The sequence below is a fragment of the Pseudophryne corroboree genome, chromosome 1 (assembly GCF_028390025.1).
Source record: "Pseudophryne corroboree isolate aPseCor3 chromosome 1, aPseCor3.hap2, whole genome shotgun sequence".
Taxonomy (NCBI): Eukaryota; Metazoa; Chordata; class Amphibia; order Anura; family Myobatrachidae; genus Pseudophryne; species Pseudophryne corroboree.
This window is the reverse complement of record NC_086444.1, coordinates 1,167,928,246-1,167,948,826: the sequence shown is the minus strand read 5'-3', so window position 1 is coordinate 1,167,948,826 and position 20,581 is coordinate 1,167,928,246. Positions and strand designations below refer to the sequence as shown.

General features: G+C 45.5%; 1 protein-coding gene across 1 annotated transcript; it reads left to right on the top strand.

Moving 5' to 3' along the window:
- The first annotated feature begins 8,544 nt into the window (after positions 1-8,544).
- Positions 8,545-17,465, top strand: LOC135007271 (fatty acid-binding protein, liver-like). Its single transcript, XM_063952105.1, has 4 exons — positions 8,545-8,698; positions 11,209-11,381; positions 15,002-15,091; positions 17,367-17,465. Exons 1-4 carry the CDS (start codon positions 8,632-8,634, stop codon positions 17,415-17,417), a joined length of 381 nt encoding a protein of 126 aa, XP_063808175.1. The 5' UTR covers positions 8,545-8,631; the 3' UTR covers positions 17,418-17,465.
- Positions 17,466-20,581: the final 3,116 nt, after the last annotated feature.

The window sequence follows — 20,581 nt, the reverse complement described above, 5'->3', positions numbered from 1 at the left end:
TTGTCAAGAATAATGTTGTAAAAATATTTTAAGTTGCAATATGTTAAGCTCAACATCCAACTCTGGACCTTATTCAGGGTTGTTAGCAAACCCCAAAAAGTTAGTAATTGGGCAAATCCATGTTGCACTGCAGGTGGGGCAGATGTAACATGTGCAGAGAGAGTTAGATTTGGGTGGGGTGTGTTCAAACTGAAATCTAAATTGCAGTGTAAAAATAAAGCAGACAGTATTTACCCTGCACAGAAACAATATAACCCACCAAAATCTAACTCCCTCTGCACATCTTACATCTGCCCCACCTGCAGTACAACTAGTGCCGTTTCTAGCGGCGGGCGAGCCGTGCAACCGCACGGGGTGCCCGCCGCGGCACTTTGTGACTCCTTATCTCCTCTCCTCCCTCTTCCCGAGCGCTCCTGCTGGGGGGGGCGGAGTTTCGCGGAATGACGCGTTTGCGTCGTGATGTTACGACGCAAACGCGTCATTCCGCGAAACTCCGCCCCCCGAGCAGGAGCGCTCGGGGAGAGGGAGGAGAGGAGATAAGCATGGAAGGAGGAGGCGGCCGACGCAAGGGACGTGAGTCGGCGGGACCCGAAGAGCGGGAAGATGTAAGTATTATCTCTCTCTCTCTCTCTCTCTCTCTCCCTCTCTCCCTCTCTCCCCCTTCCTTCCCCCCCCACTTGACACCTGTCTGCCGCGCTGTGTAAAATGGGGATACCTGCCTGCCGCACTGTGTAAAATGGGGATACCTGCCTGCCGCACTGTGTAAAATGGGGATACCTGCCTGCCGCACTTTGTAAAATGGGGGCACCTGCCTGCGTACTGTGTAAAATGGGGATATCTGCCTACCGTACTGTGTAAAATGGGGATACCTGCCTGCCGCACTGTGTAAAATGGGGGCACCTGCCTGCGTACTGTGTAAAATGGGGATACCTGCCTGCCGCACAGTGCCGTTTCTAGCGGCGGGCGAGCCGTGCAACCGCACGGGGCGCCCGCCGCGGCACTTTGTGTGTCCATAATCTCCTCTCCTCCCTCTTCCCGAGCGCTCCTGCTCGGGGGGCGGAGTTTCGCGGAATGACGCGTTTGCGTCGTGACGTCACGACGCAAACGCATCATTCCGCGAAGCCCCGCCCCCCGAGCAGGAGCGCTCGGGGAGAGGGAGGAGAGGAGATTAGCCTGGAAGGAGGAGGCGGCCGGCGCGAGGGATGTGAGGCGGCGGGACCCGAAGAGCGGGAAGATGTAAGTATTATCTCTATCTTTCTCTCTCTCCCCCTTCCTCCCCCCCCCACTTGACACCTGCCTGCCGCACTGTGTAAAATGGGTATACCTGCCTGCCGCACTGTGTAAAATGGGGATACCTGCCTGCCGCACTGTAAAATGGGGATACCTGCCTGCCGCACTGTGTTAAATGGGGATACCTGCCTGCCGCAGTGTGTAAAATGGGGATACCTGCCTGCCGCACTGTGTAAAATGGGGATACCTGCCTGCCGCACTGTGTAAAATGGGGACACCTGCCTGCCGCACTGTGTAAAATGGGGGCACCTGCCTGCGTACTGTGTAAAATGGGGATATCTGCCTGCCGCACTGTGTAAAATGGGGATACCTGCCTGCCGCACTGTGTAAAATGGGGACACCTGCCTGCCGCACTGTGTAAAATGGGGGCACCTGCCTGCGTACTGTGTAAAATGGGGATATCTGCCTGCCGCACTGTGTAAAATGGGGGCACCTGTCTGCGTACTGTGTAAAATGGGGATATCTGCCTGCCGCACTGTGTAAAATGGGGATATCTGCCTGCCGCACTGTGTAAAATGGGGGCACCTGTCTGCGTACTGTGTAAAATGGGGATATCTGCCTGCCGCACTGTGTAAAATGGGGATATCTGCCTGCCGTACTGTGTAAAATGGGGATACCTGCCTGCCGCACTGTGTAAAATAGGGATATCTGCCTGCCGCACTTTGTAAAATGGGGACACCTGCCTGCCGTGCCGTGTAAAATGGGGGCACGTGCCTGCCGCGCTGTGTAAAATGGGGATATCTGCCTGCCGTACTGTGTAAAATGGGGATACCTGCCTGCCGCACTTTGTAAAATGGGGGCACCTGCCTGCGTACTGTGTAAAATGGGGATATCTGCCTACCGTACTGTGTAAAATGGGGATACCTGCCTGCCGCACTGTGTAAAATCAAATGGGGATACCTGCCTGCCGTACTTTGTAAAATGGGGACACCTGCCTGCCGCGCTGTGTAAAATGGGGACACCTGCCTGCCGCGTTGTGTAAAATGGGGACACTTGCCTGCTGTAATGTGTAAAATGGGGACTTTTTTATTTTTATTTCCCCCCCCCCTGTGGGGGGCGTGATGATATCAGACGAGGCCACGCCCACTTTAATGAGACTACACCCATTTTAATCAGGCCACACACCCTTGTCGGGAGATGCTTTTTCTTTTTATAGCTATATGGGGGGGGGGGCGCATTTTGAAATCTCTCACTGGGAGCCAAATTGTCTAGAAACGGCCCTGAGTACAACATGGTTTTGCCCAATTGCTAACTTTTTTGGTTTGCTAACAAACCTGAATAACTCCCTCTGTTTATGGTACTTTCCTGCTCTCTGCCTTCCAGCTTACAATATTTATTAATTCAGTATTAGTTTCTTATATAGCGCAGCTAATTCCGTTGCGCTGTACAATTGGAAACAGTAATAACATAAAACAAAGCAATTTGAAACAATAGTGACTTAGAGACTGGTGTAGGAAGGAGGGGTTTGTGTTCTTGGAACACTGGGCGGACTTCTCAGTCAGGCGCCATCTTTTTTGTCGTGATGGATTGCACCTGAATGAGGACAGGGCTGCGATGCTGGGGGGTAGGATGGTTAGAAGGTTGGAGGAGCTTTTAAACTAGGAGCCTGGGGGGAGGGTTTAGCTAGTATCTACGGGACAAAGAGGGAGAACAGTAAAGATCGGGGTAAGGAATAATTTGGGGAGGAGAAGGGGGGAGCAAAGGATCAGCAGGCAAGGGTATCTGCATGGGTATTGACACCGGATTTACGGACACTGGTATTGTCCGAGATATTCCAAAATTATTATCTATGGATGAGTATTCCACAACAATGCAGAATATAGAAAAGGATGTCCAAAGCATAAGGGAAGATACTAACATCAGGGGGCAGGACATAGAAAGACTTATTACGTCAAATAGTGCTAGTAGTGAGGAAGGAGGTATTAAATATGATGGGGGTGGTAATGGAGGGAGGAGATTAACAATAGGTAAGAGTAAGTCCAGAAAGACACTTGTAAATACAGATTAGATACCATTAAAACAAACCATCAAGGGAAACACTACAGTATGCTAAAATGTATGCTTGCGAATGCAAGAAGCCTGTCGGGTAAAATGGGAGAATTGGAATGTCTTGCATCAAATTTCCAATACGATATTATAGGTATTACGGAAACATGGTGGGACGACTCCCACGACTGGGTTGCGTTTTTGGAGGGTTATTCTCTTTTTAGGAGGGATAGGGCTACCAAAAGGGGAGGAGGGATATGTTTCTTCGTTAAACCATCTCTTAAACCATGCGTAATAGATACTATCTGCAAGGGGATTGGAGATAACGTGGAGTCGCTATGGGTTGAGATCACAAGTGAGGGCACTGAGGCAAAGAAACTAGTCATTGTCACGTGTTACAAGCAACCGGATATCAGCATACATGAGGAGGAACAACTCCTACAGCAAATAGAAAAAGCAGCAGGAATGGGGGACATCCTAGTGTTAGGAGACTTTAACTATCCTGATATAAATTGGGGGAACGATTCATGTTTAAAAACTAGGAGCAACAGGTTTTTAAGTACATTGAAGGATCAATTCCTGACTCAATTAGTCGAGGACCCAACTAGAGGTAAAACTATTCTGGACCTAGTTATTACCAATAACGTGGACATTATATCAAACATTAAAGTTGGGGAGACCTTGGGAAACAGCGATCATTATATGATCACTTTTGACATCAGTTTCAAGAAAAATAGCTATAAGGGAGCAACCAAAATATTAAACTTTAGAAAAGCTAACTTTAATATGCTGAGACGGGCACTAAACGGCATTGACTGGGATGAGTTGTTTCATGGCAAGGACACTTTGGAAAAGTGGGATACTTTAAAAGGGTTGCTTGATAGCAATATTCACAAATTCATTCCAATGAGCAGTAAACGCAGGAGTATTAAGCACAAACCAATGTGGCTTAATAAGGAGATCAAAGAAGCAATGGCTAATAAGAGGCGTGCTTTTAAAACATTTAAATCTAATGGAGGGGAGGAGTCATTACAGTTTTACAAGGAATGCAATAAAAGATGCAAAAAAGTAATAAGAGCAGCTAAAATTGCTAACAAAAAGCAAATCGCTATTGAGAGTAAAACCAATCCTAAGTTTTATAAATATATAAACAGTAAAAGGTTGAAGAAGGAGAATGTGGGCCCATTAGAGAATGAATTGGGATCCTTGACAAACAATGACAAATTAAAAGCTGAAATATTGCACAATTTTTTTCCGTCAGTATTCACCAGGGAGGATGCACAGGTGACAGTATTGCTTAACGACAGTGAATGTAATGACTCTTGGCTAGATACCTTTTTAAGTGAGGAAGTAGTCCTGGAGAGAATAAGCAAAATAAAGATTAATAAATCTCCAGGCCCAGACGGTTTGCATCTGAGGGTTATTATGGAGCTTAGGACACAGCTAGCTAAACCCCTATACCTGATTTTCAATAGTTCGATTAGATCAGGCATTGTGCCAAAGGATTGGCGCATAGCTGAGGTAGTGCCTTTATTTCAAAAGGGAACTAAAAATAATCCTGGAAACTATAGACCAGTTAGTTTAACCTCTATAGTGGGTAAAATATTAGAAGGCATTTTGAGGGATAGCATAGAGGAGCACCTACATGCAACTAAGTTTATTACTAAAGTCAACATGGGTTTGTAAGGAACAGATCATGTCAAACCAACTTAATTAGCTTCTATGAGGAAGTGAGCAAGAATCTTGACCATGGAAAAGTAGTGGACGTGGTTTACTTAGATTTTGCAAAAGCTTTCGATACAGTGCCACATAGGAGACTGGTCCACAAATTAAGGGAACTTGGCCTAGGAAATACTATTTTTACTTGGATAGGTAATTGGTTGGACAACAGGGAACAACGAGTAGTGGTAAATGGGATGTTCTCCAGCTGGGCACCAGTAGTCAGTGGAATACCACAAGGGTTTGTTCTTGGCCCACTGATGTTCATTGTATTTATCAATGATCTAGGAATAGGCTTGGAAAGCACAGTGTCAATCTTTACAGACGACACGAAACTGTGTAAGGTAATTAACTCAGAAACCGATGTGGAATCTCTACAGAATGACTTAGTTAAACTGGAATTCTGGGCGTCTAAATGGAAAATGAGGTTCAACATAGAAAAATGCAAAGTTATGCATTTTGGGACAAAAAACACACTTGCATCCTACACTCTAGATGGAGAAAATCTAGGGGTAACTATGGTGGAAAAAGATTTGGGGGTGCTCATAGATAACAGGCTTAGTAACAGTACACAATGCCAAACTGCAGCAAAAAAGGCAAGTAAAGTGCTTGCGTGCATTAAACGGGGCATTGAGACCAAGGATGAGGATGTAATCCTGCCGTTGTACAAATCATTGGTACACCCACACCTGGAATATTGCGTTCAGTTTTGGGCCCCATATTACAAAAAAGACATCGCGGAACTAGAAAGAGTTCAAAGACGAGCTACTAAATTGATTAAAGGTTTAGAGACACTGGAATACGAGGAGAGGCTTACTAAATCAAATATGTATTCACTAGAAAAGAGGAGACTACGAGGAGACATTATTAATATCTTCAAATATATAAAGGGGCATTACACGGAAGCTAGCAACTGATTTATTTATTAAAAGAACTCTGTATAGGACGCGTGGGCACTCACTGAGGCTAGAAGAGAGAAAATTCCGTACGCAACGTAGGAAAGGGTTCTTCTCTGTAAGGGGAATACAGATTTGGAACTCACTGCCGGAGGAAGTAGTAATGGTAGACTCTATAAATGCATTTAAAAACAGATTGGACAAATTTCTAACAGGAAAACGTATCAAGGGCTTTAGCATTTAGCATATTGACATTAAAATTATCTGGGAGTGGTAGGAATCATTGCTGTAAATCGGTACTAAACCATTACTTCAGCATGCACATTATAAAATAAACAGACTAATGCAGAATACAGGTTGAACCCGATCGGCATTTTGCCTCTTTTCAACCTCACTGACTATGTAACTATGTAACTATAGGGGGGAAAGCCAAGACTGGGTAATAACAGACAGTCATAGAGGTAGGAAGGCCCTGCTCGAAAGCTTCCAATAAATAGGGAAATAGGCATTATACACAAAGATAGGTGATCTCTATTGCATAGTTGTCCACCAGATGGCAAAGGTCCTTGGTGGGCTGTATTATATGGTCACACAGCAATGTTGTCCTGGGGGTCAGGAGGATGGGAAAGTGAAGAACGAGAACATATGTGAGGATGGGAAGCAGCTTTCCGACAGACGGGATCCCAGCGGTCGATATACAGACGCCGGGATCCCGAAGTAGGAGGCAGTGCCAGCATCAGATACCGATGCCGCACAGGATGCCGTCATCATATTACTGACAGCCGGCATCCCAATCATCTGGACAGTGGGAAGCATTGGCGTCCTGCCGCTCGGGTGGGGGGTAGGTTTAGGCAGAAGAAGGGAGGTTAGGCTGCAGGGCCGGCAAGGTTAGGGACTAGGGAGGGAGGGAGGGTTAGGCACATATAAGGGGAAGTTTAGGTTAGGCACAAAGTGGGGAGGGATAGGGTCAGGTACCGCCGGGGAGGGTTAGGTTTAGGCACCCACAAGGGAGGATTAGGGTAGGGTTAGGGGGCTTTCGGGATTCTGACTGGACTGACTAGGGCCTATATAGTGGTAGGTCCTCAATTAGCTTAGTGATATCATTCAGGTGCTTGCAAGGGAGGGGTATTTCTAAGTAAGAAAAAAAGCATTTTCTTTCCCCCAGCACCCTGAATGATACCAGTAACCAGATGTAAATCCTTCACAAGATTAGAATCCAGAGATCTTGGTTACATATACAGTATTTGTGCAAATGTATGAATAAGTCCTCAAGCCCCATCAAGGCCTCTCTATATTGGGGGTCCCTAGCGCTATATCTAGGTGCAGGGTGTGGCACCCCAAAAATCAGCATAAGCCAGAAAGCCCAGGGCAGCATACCAGTGAAAAAACTATAGTGTTAATAAATTAGTTGTTAGGAAGCCGAAACTATATACAGAAGTGATACAAAAATAATAAGATGTAATTAAAATAAAGAAGTAGTGTTAGTGAAGAAATTAGTAAGTGTTAAGTGTCTGTATATAGCTTCGGCTTCCTAAACACTTATACCCCTTTTCCACTTACGATCACGGGTCGCAGCCGGGAGCCTGACACGGGAGCTGCCCCCTGCTGCGACCCGTGCTCGTCCCCTTTCCCATCAGCAGTCACAACCCGGCATATGCCGGGTTGGTGACGCTTCTAGTGACGCGGCAGGGGCGGCGCAGGGAGATCACATGATCTCCCAGCGCCGCCCTTCCATACAGTGTAAACGGGAGCCGTGTCGCATCGACACGGCTCCCGTTTACACTAGAACCCTACCCGGATCATTCCCGTGTCCTACCCAGGTAAATAGCCGGGTAGGATTCACGGGTCACTTGATCCGGGTTGACCCTTTTCCACTTGCCAAAAACACGGGTAAATGCGCGCCCCCGTGCATTTACCCGTGTTTTTTGAGCTAGTGGAAAAGGGGTATAATTTATTAACACTATAGTTTTTTCACTGGTATGCTGCCCTGGGCTTTCTGGCTTATGCTGATTTTTGGGGTGCCACATCCTGCACCTAGATATAGTGCTAGGGACCCCCAATATAGAGAGGCCTTGACGTGGCTTGGGGGCTTATTCATACATTTGCACAAATATATGAAACCAAGACACCCACATAACCTTCAGTGCTTCCCTATCTAATTACATCCTCTCTGTACAGTCCACATAACCTCACATATTTTGTCTTTCTTTACTCTCACACCCTCCTGACACTTGGCCAACATTCCTGGGTGATCATATCATACAACCCATTAAGGACCTAGCAATCTGGTGGACCATGTACTAGGTTGACATGAAATGCATGTCAACCTAATGACCACCATCCCTAATTTTGATCACGCTCTGCGTGATGCGTAGTATAAACATCCGCAGCCATCAGTAAATCCTGCGTTTTTCCTCTGTAGCCCATATAATAGATAACAGTAAATGAAACAGGTTTTTTTGACTGTTTCCCTTTAAAACTAGATGACCTCTTTTATATGAAATCTAGTATTGGCTGTGATACAAGCAAGTGTTCTTTATCAGAGAGTGATTGTGGTCAGCGTGACTACAAAACGGTCATAAAGGTTTCAGCCAAGCTGTAAACCGGTGACATCACCTGACCTCTGAACAGAAAGATAAATTAAACCATTTAAAAGCTGGCAGAGGCTGATGTGCTGACACTCGCTCTTTCTCTCTCTCTCTCTTCCTTCCTCTCTGGTAGACAAGGATCACTCTCCAAAATGTCTTTCGCTGGCACCTATGAGCTGCAATCCCACGAAAACTTTGAGCCTTTCATGAAAGCCATTGGTGAGTCCAATAACAACCATCTTATATAATGATATATTGCACAGGGTGATGCTAATATAAGTAAAGCCTCCTGAATAAATGTAGAATGCAAGTTTTGGACCATGAGGTGGGGGGGGGGGGGGGTGATGTATCACAAAGATAAAGTGAAGAAGTTAAGGGCCCCATACACTAGAACGATAATGCCCGATTTCATCCAATTTCAGGCATTCGGCCCGATATATCAGGTGAAATTGGGCATTTTGGAGGTGTTTCTGATCCGATCCGATGCGCGTTCCCGTGAGGGTCGGATCGGCTCCCCTAGATCGTTAGTGCTGCACTAGTGATCAGTCGGTTCCCGCAGGTATGGCTGGGATCGCATACAATATATCGCATGCAAAATGTACAAAATCGTATGGTATCGCTGCTGATCGCATGGTACCACTCCCAGGAAGCTCCAGGGAGAGTTCAAGGGAAGTCGCCTCCGACTTCAGCCTCAGACATATCAACAATCAGCTTCTATCTGTCATTTTATAGACTGTGCTAGGTAACTGATGGCTAGAGGCTAGAGTACTTCACTACTGCTTCACTTTATCCCTCTTAAAAGGTTTTGATACATTTCTCCCTTGGCCTCGTCGAACCTGATGAAGGTCAGAGGACAACTTGAAAAGTTGAAATCCACTTTTTCTTGCTTCTTTCAATGGTGGAAGCTGTTGTGACAGTTGATGCTGAATATCCCATAAATAGTTGAGTTGTAGCATCATTATTTAGGTGTTTATGTGGAAACTTGAACATCATGGAAAATCCTATAAGGATATTAGAAGTCACCTTACATTTTGGTGACATGTATAAAAGCGTTTGTCCTGCACCTTTCGGGCATTGAGCAACTCTTTATTATTATTATTATTATTATTATTATTATTATTATCCTTTATTTATATGGCGCCACAAGGGTTCCGCAGCGCCCAATTACAGAGTACATAAACAAATAATCAAACAGGAAAACAGCAACTTACAGTTGATGACAGTTTAGGACAAGTACAGGGTAAATACACATAGTTACATCAGCAGAGGACACTGGAATAAATATCAGGTGGCAGAAGACTGCTGGATGTGGTACAGTTGAAGATTATTAAAGTAAGAAAGGATAAGCACATGAGGGAAGAGGGCCCTGCTCGTGAGAGCTTACATTCTAAAGGGGAGGGGTAGACAGACATGGGTGACACAGACGGGGTACATAGAGAGCGTGGAACAGAGGGTTAGGATGAGATTTGGCTAGGTTTGGTGAAGAAGTGGGTCTTGAGAGCCCGTTTTAAGTTTTGTAGAGAGGTGGAGAGTCTGAGGGGGAGAGGTAGGGAATTCCGGAGAAGTGGTGCAATTATAATATAAATGTAATATTGCCCAGAGTGATGTAAGTCAGGCACCACTGACTGAATGAAAGTGGATCATTTATTATCCTTACCCTGAGAGGTGCGTATACAGGAAACCTCTGAGTCGAAATAGTATAAGTAATGTGTTTGATTCTAATTTGGTAAGTAAAGCAAAAAAGAAAGCAAGTAACTGTGCACATGTGCAAAACCTAGGGCCTAATTCAGACCTTATCGTAGCAGCAAATTTGTAATGCAGATGGGCAAAACCATGTGCACTGCAGGTGGGGCAGATGTAACGTGCAGAGAGAGTTAGATTTGGGTGGGTTATATTGTTTCTGTGCAGGGTAAATACTGCCTGCTTTATTTATACACTGCAATTTGGATTTCACCTTACTCCTGTGCAGTATAATGTAACATGTATAATATATAATTTAAGTCCACAGATTGGAACCTGATCCCTAAAGGAAGGGGTGACAGGCAGTAGGGTGGGCGCCCCCACCCACAGACTGTAGGGCCCATCAGGAGTTTCCCCTTTAATCCTGTCGGCCAGTACAACCCTGCCTTTACCCCTGTGGGCCATTCCAACCCTGCTTTGGGGGTTAGTACAGTTGCGTCATTTACACACTGATTTAACACACAAATTGTGGATGTTGGGTTTGCAAACAAATAAAAGTGATCATGGGGCTTCCATGGGTGTGAAATAAACCCCTGATTTGTTTAAAAAAATTGGGACTCTTTATGTGTTGGGGTTAATGTAACGGGGTAGTTGTACTATTCTCTCTAATTGTCACTGGTTTGTTTCCTGTAAACAGTACAATATTTGGTACATATTATCAACGTCAGGCAAAGGGAAATAGACAGTAAATGGTTCCTGCAGCAAATAACATATGGGAACAATGCCCCTGCCATATCTGTGTCTGATAAAGTCATGTAAGGGGAGATGTCTCAAGCCTTGAAGGGAATCAAGCCTGGAGGGCGATAGTGTGGAGACGTTACCCAAGCGTCTGTCATTGCACAGACTCTGCCAGATAAATGTTACAAACTGATTTTTTGTTCCCTTTGAGCAACCTTTCCACTCTATCTCTCCAAGGCTTGATACATCTCCCTATAACCTTTTACATAACATCCAGCTTCTGAGTGTTGATGATTGCTCCTTGCTTCCAGGTCTCTCAGATGATCTCATTCAAAAGGGAAAAGACATCAAGAGCAAGACAGAGATTGTTCAGAATGGCAATCACTTTGTGATCACAGTTACCACAGGTGCCAAGGTGCTACGTAATGAGTTCAATCTCGGCGAGGAGACAGAGCTGGAATCATTGACAGAAGAAAAAATTAGGGTAAAAGCATCATCTTCACTGTCTGTCTGGGTACATGGGATAAGAGTATAATATGCAGAACACGAGCGGCCAGGTGATCTATAGAACTAATGCATTAAACTCAGTTCTTTTCCTTGGTGGAGAAATGCGTCACAGAATGTGCCCAGGCCAGTCAGCAAGGGAGATTGGTAAATAAAGAGGATGATCAGGATTGTAGAAACGAGGGTTTACTACTCGTAAATGCCCGGGGGGGGGGGGGGGGGGGGGGAGCTGATCACTGCAAGTGTTTTGCACAGATATGAAATAAAAAAACTAATAAACAGATGTAGAGAGATACAGGACCAATTTTTCAATTAGGAAGCCAATTATTTTCTTTTTCTAATGTAATAAGTCAGCCAAGTAGGGACAAAGGCCTTCTGCATGGGGGAATGGGGGAAATATGTGCAGATTGGGTCATGGGGGTAATTCAGAGTTGGTCGCAGCAGCAGATTTGTTAGCAGTTGGGCAAAACCATGTGCACTGCAGAGGGGGGGGGGGGGCAGATATAACATGTGCAGAGAGAGTTAGATTTGGGTGGGTCATTTTGTTTCTGTGCAGGGTAAATACTGGCTGCTTTATTTTTACACTGCAATTTAGATTTCAGTTTGAACACACCCCACCCAAATCTAACTCTCTCTGCACATGTTATATCTGCCCCACCTGCACTGCACATGGTTTTGCCCAACTGCTAACAAATTTGCTGCTGTGATCAACTCTGAATTAGGCCCCATGTTTATAAAAGCCTTTGTGATTCCCCTAGACGAGTGTTAATACTGAAACCTGTTATTTTATACATGGCAGAGTTAAATTAATGAAACTTCATTGTAAATATTTCTATAACTGATGTGACTAACTGCACGCAGAAAAGCTTCATATATCTTGGAATCAAGAACATTTAGATTTAAAGCTGAAATACTTTACATTTGTAATTTTTTTTCTTTTTAATTCAAGTTTGGTGTTGGCATTTTAAATCTAACGAGTACTATACAGTACATCACCGAAATCTTTATGGGGTATATGCAATTGCCGGTGAATTGCGGCAATTTTTCGCCCGTTTTTTAATTCGACACAATTCGACCGACGAATTCCGGCAGGTGGGTGCCGGAATTCAACATATTCAATAAAAAACGGATTCGACAGTCCCGCTGTCGAAAAACGGCCGATTTGACGGATTTTGATTAGAATTTAAAAAATGTAAAAAAAACGGGGGGAAACGGGAAAATCCCGAAAAAAAATTGCGTGGGGTCCCCCCTCCTAAGCATAACCAGCCTCGGGCTCTTCGAGCCAGTCCTGGTTCTAAAAATCCGGGGGTAAAACTGACAGGGGATCCCCCGTATTTTTAAAACCAGCACCGGGCTCTGCGCCTGGTGCTGGTGCCAAAAATACGGGGGACAAAAAGAGTAGGGGTCACCCGTATTTTTTACACCAGCATCGGGCTCCACTAGCTGGGTAGATAATGCCACAGCCGGGGGTCACTTTTATACAGCGCCCTGCGGCCGTGGCATTAAATACGCAACTAGTCACCCCTGGCCGGGGTACTCTGGAGGAGTGGGGACCCCTTCAATCAAGGGGTCCCCCCCTCCAGCAACCCAAGGGCCAGGGGTGAAGCCCGAGGCTGTCCCCCCATCCTAGGGCTGCGGATGGGAGGCTGATAGCCTTTGGAAAAATGAAAGAATATTGTTTTTTCCCAGTAATACTACAAGTCCCAGCAAGCCTCCCCCACAAGCTGGTACTTGGAGAACCACAAGTACCAGCATGCGGGAGAAAAACGGGCCCGCTGGTACCTGTAGTTCTACTGGAAAAAAAATACCCGAATAAAAACAGGACACGCACACCGTGAGAGTAAAACTTTATTTCACACATGGAGGGAGCTGTGCGATGCGCTGTCTGCCAGCTCAGACGCACATACAGCCAATCAGGAGAGTACCACGAAGTGGCGCTTCCTGATTGGCTGAAGGGACCTTTCTGTGACAGGAGTCACGGGGGTTCTCTGCATTCGGGGAAAGGGGTCCCATGTGTAAACATGGGACCCCTTTCAGTCCGCCTGGTCCGGGTGTTCGGTTTTTTTTTTTTGCCAAGTACGTGGATTATAATAAAAGACCACAGGATACTGGATCAGGTGAGTATAATTTTATTTTCAGGTACACCGTGGATTCTACTTGGACAAGTGGACAGAGGTCGGCGTGTGAATATAGGTAAGTATGTGTGTGTCGACATGTGTGAAATAAAGTTTTACTCTCATGGTGTGCGTGTCCTGTTTTTTTGGGTATTTTTTTCCCAGTAGAACTACAGGTACCAGCGGGCCCGTTTTTCTCCCACATGCTGGTACTTGTGGTTCTCCAAGTACCAGCTTGCAGGGGAGGCTTGCTGGGACTTGTAGTACTACTGGAAAAAACAATATTCTTTCATTTTTCCAAAGGCTATCAGCCCCCCATCCGCAGCCCTTGGATGGGGGGACAGCCTCAGGCTTCACCCCTGGCCCTTGGGTGGCTGGAGGGGGGGGACCCCTTGATTGAAGGGGTCCCCACTCCTCCAGGGTACCCCGGCCAGGGGTGACTAGTTGCGTATTTAATGCCACGGCCGCAGGGCGCTGTATAAAAGTGACCCCCGGCTGTGGCATTATCTACCCAGCTAGTAGAGCCCGATGCTGGTGTAAAAAATACGGGGGACCCCTATGCTTTTTGTCCCCCGTATTTTTGGCACCAGCACCAGGCGCAGAGCCCGGTGCTGGTTTTAAAAATACGGGGGATCCCATGTCAGTTTTCCCCCCGGATTTTTAGAACCAGGACCGGCTCGAAGAGCCCGAGGCTGGTTATGCTTAGGAGGGGGGACCCCACGCATTTTTTTTTTAGATTTTTACCATGCCATTAAAAAAAAATATATATTTTTAAAAATATATAAATAATACTTGTGCATCCAAAATAGACAAACCAAGTACCTAATCCCTTCTAATATAAATAGATATGCTATTACCAATTAAAAAATCACAAAAAAAACATGTTTTTACATTTTTTTATTAGATTCCGTCAGCAAAGTGTGGCGGATTGAAAATGACGAATCTACTGTCTGAAAGCACTGTTGTCGAATTTACAATCTTCAATTGAATATACTTTTGTCGAATTGCCGCATTTGTACCATTGCAGAAATGTCGAATTTGACAAATGTCGAATTTCAAAAAGTCGAATATGGAAAGTCCGTTTTTTTGGCGAAAAGTACTGAATTGCATTGTCGAATTATTTTTTTGGGCGAAAATGTCCCGTTTTTCTACATTTTCGGGAATTCGACCGCAATTGCATATACCCCTATGGCTCTTACATTTGGGCCACAGATCAAGTATCTCCCTTTAAAAAAACATATGACAGACCTTTCCTATCTCCTTTCAGATGATACATTACCGGGGTCCAGTTAATTTTTTTACCTATAGTCTTTGAAAAGCATGAGTACAAATACTGAAACGACCTAAATTGATACCGTATAAGAAATTCTTTATTACATTGATATAACTATTTCAATAATGATTCCTCGCCTGAAATATGTGAAAATCTTCAACAACGATCAGTAATAACAAAAAATATATAGAATCATTTTTTTTTTTCTTTCAGTCTGCAGTTAATCTGGTGGATGGAAAACTGGTTGTGAAACTTAAAGGAATTACCTCTGTCACTGAACTGTCTGGCGATCTTCTCACCAATGTAAGTTTTCCACTTCCCTGACTATTTCTCCCCCCACTCCCCCTCCCAAACTACAAAACGCTCAGAAGTTATTGGGGTTTTTTTTATTAGTGAATTAGGTGAAGAAAATTAATTTAACCTTATCCAAAATGATTTTAGTTAAAAAAAAATGTATTTTCATTCTTTTATTAAAAAAATAAAGAAATCATTTTTCTCAAACATTGGAACATCGGTCGGGAAGATTGGGACCATCACAAGGTTACTTTTTGCACCCAAGACAGCTGCCATGTACACGGGGTGGTGGTGGGGGGTTATGTATTAAGCTTTGGAGAGAGATAACGTACCAACAAATCAGCTCCTAACTGCCATGTTACAGGCTGTGTTTGAAAAATGACAGTTAAGAGCTGGTTGGTTGGTACTATATCTCCTTCCACTCTATCTCTCTCCAAGGCTTAGTACATAGGGGGTAATTCTGAGTTGATCGCAGCAGCAAGTTTGTTAGCAATTCGGCAAAACCATGTGCACTGCAGGGGAGGCAGATATAAAACGTGAAGAGAGAGTTAGATTTGGGTGCTTTATTTTTACACTGCAACTTAGATTTCAGTTTGAATACACCCCACCCAAATCTAACTCTCTCTGCACATGTTATATCTGCCCCCCCTGCAGTGCACATGGTTTTGCCCAACTGCTAACAAATTTGATGCTGCGATCAACTCAGAATTAGGCCCATAGTCCCCTAGCTCAGGATAGAGTCACGTGAATAGTATGGTTCAGGGCCATCTTAACTAATAGGCATACTTGGCAGCTGCACCACAATTCTAGGGTCCTTCGAGTAGGGACAGGTTGAGCCAGAAGACATTTACCCCCTGGGCTTTAGCATCTGTAGCTTCTTGGGATGCAGGTCGAAAATGCTGCCTAGCTGTGAATTACACACAATAAGAGCAGCCAGGCAGCATTCTCTACCTGCCTCCCAGCCTGCAGCCCAGCAGTGAATATCTGTCAGCATGGTGATTGGTGAATGGCTGGAGCTATCCACCAATCAGAGAGCAGCATTCTCTACCTGCCTCCCAGCCTGCAGCCCAGCAGTGAATATCTGTCAGCATGGTGATTGGTGGATGGCTGGAGCTATCAACCAATCAGAGAGCAGCATTCTCTACCTGCCTCCCAGCCTGCAGCCAGACAGTAGAAGGCTGTTAGCATGCTGCTAATTGCTGGATGGCTCGAGCTATCCACCAATCAGAGTGCTGACAGTCATTTACTGTATGGGAGCATGTGGAGAGACAGTGCGGGGACAGCAGAAGGGGTAAGTAATTATTATCGTTATTATTATTTATTCCCATGACTGGATGGCTAGGGGCCCCAGGTAATCATTTGGCACAGGGGCTGCAATGCTATTAAAACAGCCCTAGTATTGTTCAGCTAAGGAACTAATCTCATATGATACTGACCCATTGACGAGCCAAAATATAGTTATAGCTTTATGCTTACTACAATATTTTCTGTCCCGCAAAAACAGATAAAATACTTGTTATAGCTCTGAGAAAATTGCAAACAGGTATTCTTGCAGTATATACTACCGAAGGGCTTACTTATGTCTACAACCACAGAATTATCCTAAAAAAACATTGACGGACTGCTGCACACCTATCAGGGATTTTCTAAATTAGTCTTCAAATTGTTATTGTCTCAGAAAAGTTCTGAATAGATCCAGGGAAGGCATAAAGCAATAAGTTACCATTTAGGAAATGTGCACGGCACATTCTAACAAAACACAGCCAGTACTGAATCAGCTGAATCTCCAACTTCAGCTTTGTCAGTTCCCATTTGTATCAGCAGATTTATCAAACCGTGCAGAGAGATGAAATGGAAAGAGAGAAAGTACCAGCCAATCAGCTCCCAACTGCCATGTTATAGGCTGTGTTTGAAAAAGGACAGTTAGTAGCTGATTGGTTGATACTTTAGCTCTCTCCACTTTATCTCTCTCCAAGCCTTGATAAATACTAGAGATGAGCGCGTTTGGACTTACTCTGTTCTTAACGTGAGAATTAATGCCAGTCCGGATTTTTCTTATTGGCTAACCAAAACACGTGACACCCGAGAGCCAATAAGATGCTGTTTTGAGATCCAGGTAAATCTGAGTAAATCCGGGTAAATCCGAACCCACTCATCTCTAATAAATACCCCCCATCAATTTCTGCAGATTGGCGTTGAACTTGTGAGTGCTGTAGTATTTCAGCTGTTTGCCGGATGTTTAGGATGCTGTCAGAGTGTCATCACTGTCTGCTTTATCTTTCAGGTTGTAACTTTGAAGGACATTGTCTACAAGAGAGTCAGCAAGAGAGTCTGAGAGAACAGTGTTATTACTTTTTTGTGTGTAATATAAAAGTTTGTGAAAAAAAATCTCTCGCCTCTGGTCTAAATGATACCACACACCTAAAGTGACACAGCACAGCAGTCATCTATGATAACCGACACATCAGAGATTATTAAAATGTTTAAATTGCTGTTTTACGTCTGTGGAGGTTACACGTGGTTTTCAGAATTGAACTGAATACCAAGGCTAATATGCTGTATATGGGCGTCAGCTCTCATTTACAGGAGTGGCAGACATGGTTTCAGAGGCAATTTGCACAATCACCCTTATTGCCTGCCGCCTAGTACTGTACATACTTTTGTGCTCAGCCCACATTCCCCACATTCAGGTTTTGAGAAAAGAACCCCCAAAATCTGTACCTCCGTTCTTGGATCCAAAGGGAAAAAAGCATAGTGGAAAGAGTGAAAAGTTCACCTTAAATTCCATTTTACAAATAATTGTTAATTTTTTTCTTATAAAACACTGCTACTTCCTGTTGAAAGTGGAGTGCGTATTGCATAGCTTCCATGTTGGTTCCTGAAGGGAGGCTTCATTCCCTTACCAAGATGGCCGCAGAGCATAGTATTGTTTATGTGCAGTTCCAGCTTTCTGTTGTGTAGGAGTGATATAGTGATACACATCCTGCTTAGCCCTAGTTAGAGACCTAATTAACTGCATTTCAGCTGCATCCTGCACTTCTCCATGATTGTATCATAAAATCACGGACTGGTGACTGCAACAAACCTTGTTCTGCTCAAGTTTTACTGTATTGCTACACACAATAAGATTATGCCCAAAATGCTAGATTCAGACAAATCTTCCTCCAAAATGCCAAGTCCAACACAGGTTGTCCAACCTGTGTCACAGCCAGGTCAGACCCCATACACACCGCAGACTGGACCTGGCTTATTGGCAGATAGATCCCTCTCACACTGCACTTATGTGCAGTCTGCCGGCACTTGGAGATGAAATCATCTCCAAGAGCCAGTGATCCAGACCTCCTTATGCTTTTAGTGTGACCCTGGTCAGATCGCACTGTTATCCAGGTCAGTCCCGGGTTTGACGCTGGAAGCTATCAGGGTTGAATTCCCAGGTAACATGTCGTGGATTCATTTTCTCAGACCCTTTCCCACCAAACTGTGACCCAGGTTGCACCTGCAGTAACCTGTGTTATAAGTTTGATGGAAAAGGGGGTATCAGACTCACTAAAACGATCCAGAAAATGACTGATGTACAGCATACATACTACCCAACAATTGTAGCATTCTAAATGATCTCATTGATTACAGATTGTCTTGTCGATATTGTCTGTAAACACTGCATGCTCCACACAATACCAAAACGATGTGCGTCTGCAGCACATGCTATATCAGGAGCCGATTCTACACATTTTAGACCAACTATTGGGGCCTGGTGCAGTGAGTGTACGCAATAAGCAATTATGAGGCCAACAGGGGTGTATCTAGGGGTCTGAGCGCCCCTGGCAAAGTAAGGAACTGGCACCCCCCACCTCCCCCACCCAGGGACACAGAGGGGGGAGTTACAAATAGGCTAAGGTCAGGGACACTGAGGGAGAATTACTTGGAGGGTGCGGGTAGGGACAATGAGGTGGAGGGCTTACAGGGAAGCTGAGATCAGGGACATTGAGGGGCAATTACAGGGAGGGTGTGGGCAGGGACACTGAGGGGGAATTACAGGAGTGTGTGGGTAGGGACACTGAGAAGGAATTACAGGAGTGTGCGGGCAGGGACACTGAGGGGGAATTACAGGGAGGGTACGGGCAGGGACACAGAAGTGGAATTACAGGAGGTTGTGGGCAGGAACACTGAGGGGGGAGTCACATGGAGGCTGAGATCAGGGACACTAAGAGGGAATTACAGGGAGGGTGCGAGAAGGGACACTGAGAGGGAATTACAGGAGTGTGCGGGCAGGGACACTGAGGGGGGAGTCACAGGGAGGCTGAGGTCAGAAACACTGAGGGAGAATTACAGGGAGGGTGCAGACAGGGACACTGAGAGGGAATTACAGGAGGGTGCAGATAGGGACACTGAGGAGGATTTACGAGGAGGGTGTGGGCAGGGACACTGAGATGGAATTACGGGGATGGTGCAGGCAGGAGACTGGGGGAATTACGAGGAGTGTGCAGGCAGGGACAATGAGGGGGAATTACGGGTAGGGTGCAGGATGGGAGACTGAGGCAGAATTACAGGGAGGGTGCAGGCAGGGACACTGAGGGGGAATTATGGTTAGGGTGTGGGTAGGGACACTGAGAGGAAATTACGGGGAGGGTGCAGGCAGGGACACTGAGGGGGAATTACGGTTAGGGTGCGAGTGGTAGAGACACTGAGAGGAAATTACAGGAGTGTATGGCCAGGGTCACTGAGGGGGCAGTTACAGGGATGGTGCGGGCAGGGACACTGAGGGGGAATTACAAGGAGGGTATGGACAGGGACACCGAGTGGATATATGCACACATACATACATACATACATACAGTTAAAAACCCCTCTCTAGGTGTGATGGCACTACATGTCCCAGCAAATCCAGTTGACAAGGTGTGCTGGGACTTGTAGTCTCAACACAGCTGGACAGGCAGTGACTGGTCTAGATACTTCTACATACAGAGCTCTTTGTAACCTGTGATCCAGACTGCCAGGATAGACCATGCAGTGCAGCTACGGTACCGCAGAAAATGTACAGGTATGATCTCATGCTGCACTGCTGACTGGTGCTGATTGTAGTGGCTGGTGACAGATCGCATGTGACCAATGAGAAGGGGAGCGGATGAGGAAGAGGAGGTGCCGTGCCCCCTCCCTATACCTGGAAGTGCCCCGCTCCCCGGCTATATTCACCATCATTGTGACTGTTGTCACAGAGACTGTCAGAGTGCAATACGCTTCTGAGAGTCCAGCAGTGGATAAGCACTGCTAAGGTATGTACTCAGTGAGAGCTACTATGTCAGTCTACCCCCTGGCGCGAGTGGCACTGCCGGGCGGCGCCCCATCCCCTTTAGACAGCGCCCCTGGCGAGTGCCATCCTGCCCAATAGGAAGATACACCCCTGCAGGCCAATGACCCAATATCTGTCAGGTTGGCCCAAAAATGGTATAGTGCAGAGGTTCCCAAACTGTGTGCCGTGGCTCCCTGGGGTGCCTCGGG

Bases quoted from the DNA above. Each gene is read 5' to 3' on its own strand.
- LOC135007271 (XM_063952105.1), top strand. From the start codon at position 8,632: ATGTCTTTCGCTGGCACCTATGAGCTGCAATCCCACGAAAACTTTGAG. The intron at 11,382-15,001 runs GTAAAAGCATCA...TTTTTCTTTCAG, and splicing joins TGACAGAAGAAAAAATTAGG to TCTGCAGTTAATCTGGTGGA. The intron at 15,092-17,366 runs GTAAGTTTTCCA...TTTATCTTTCAG, and splicing joins CTGGCGATCTTCTCACCAAT to GTTGTAACTTTGAAGGACAT.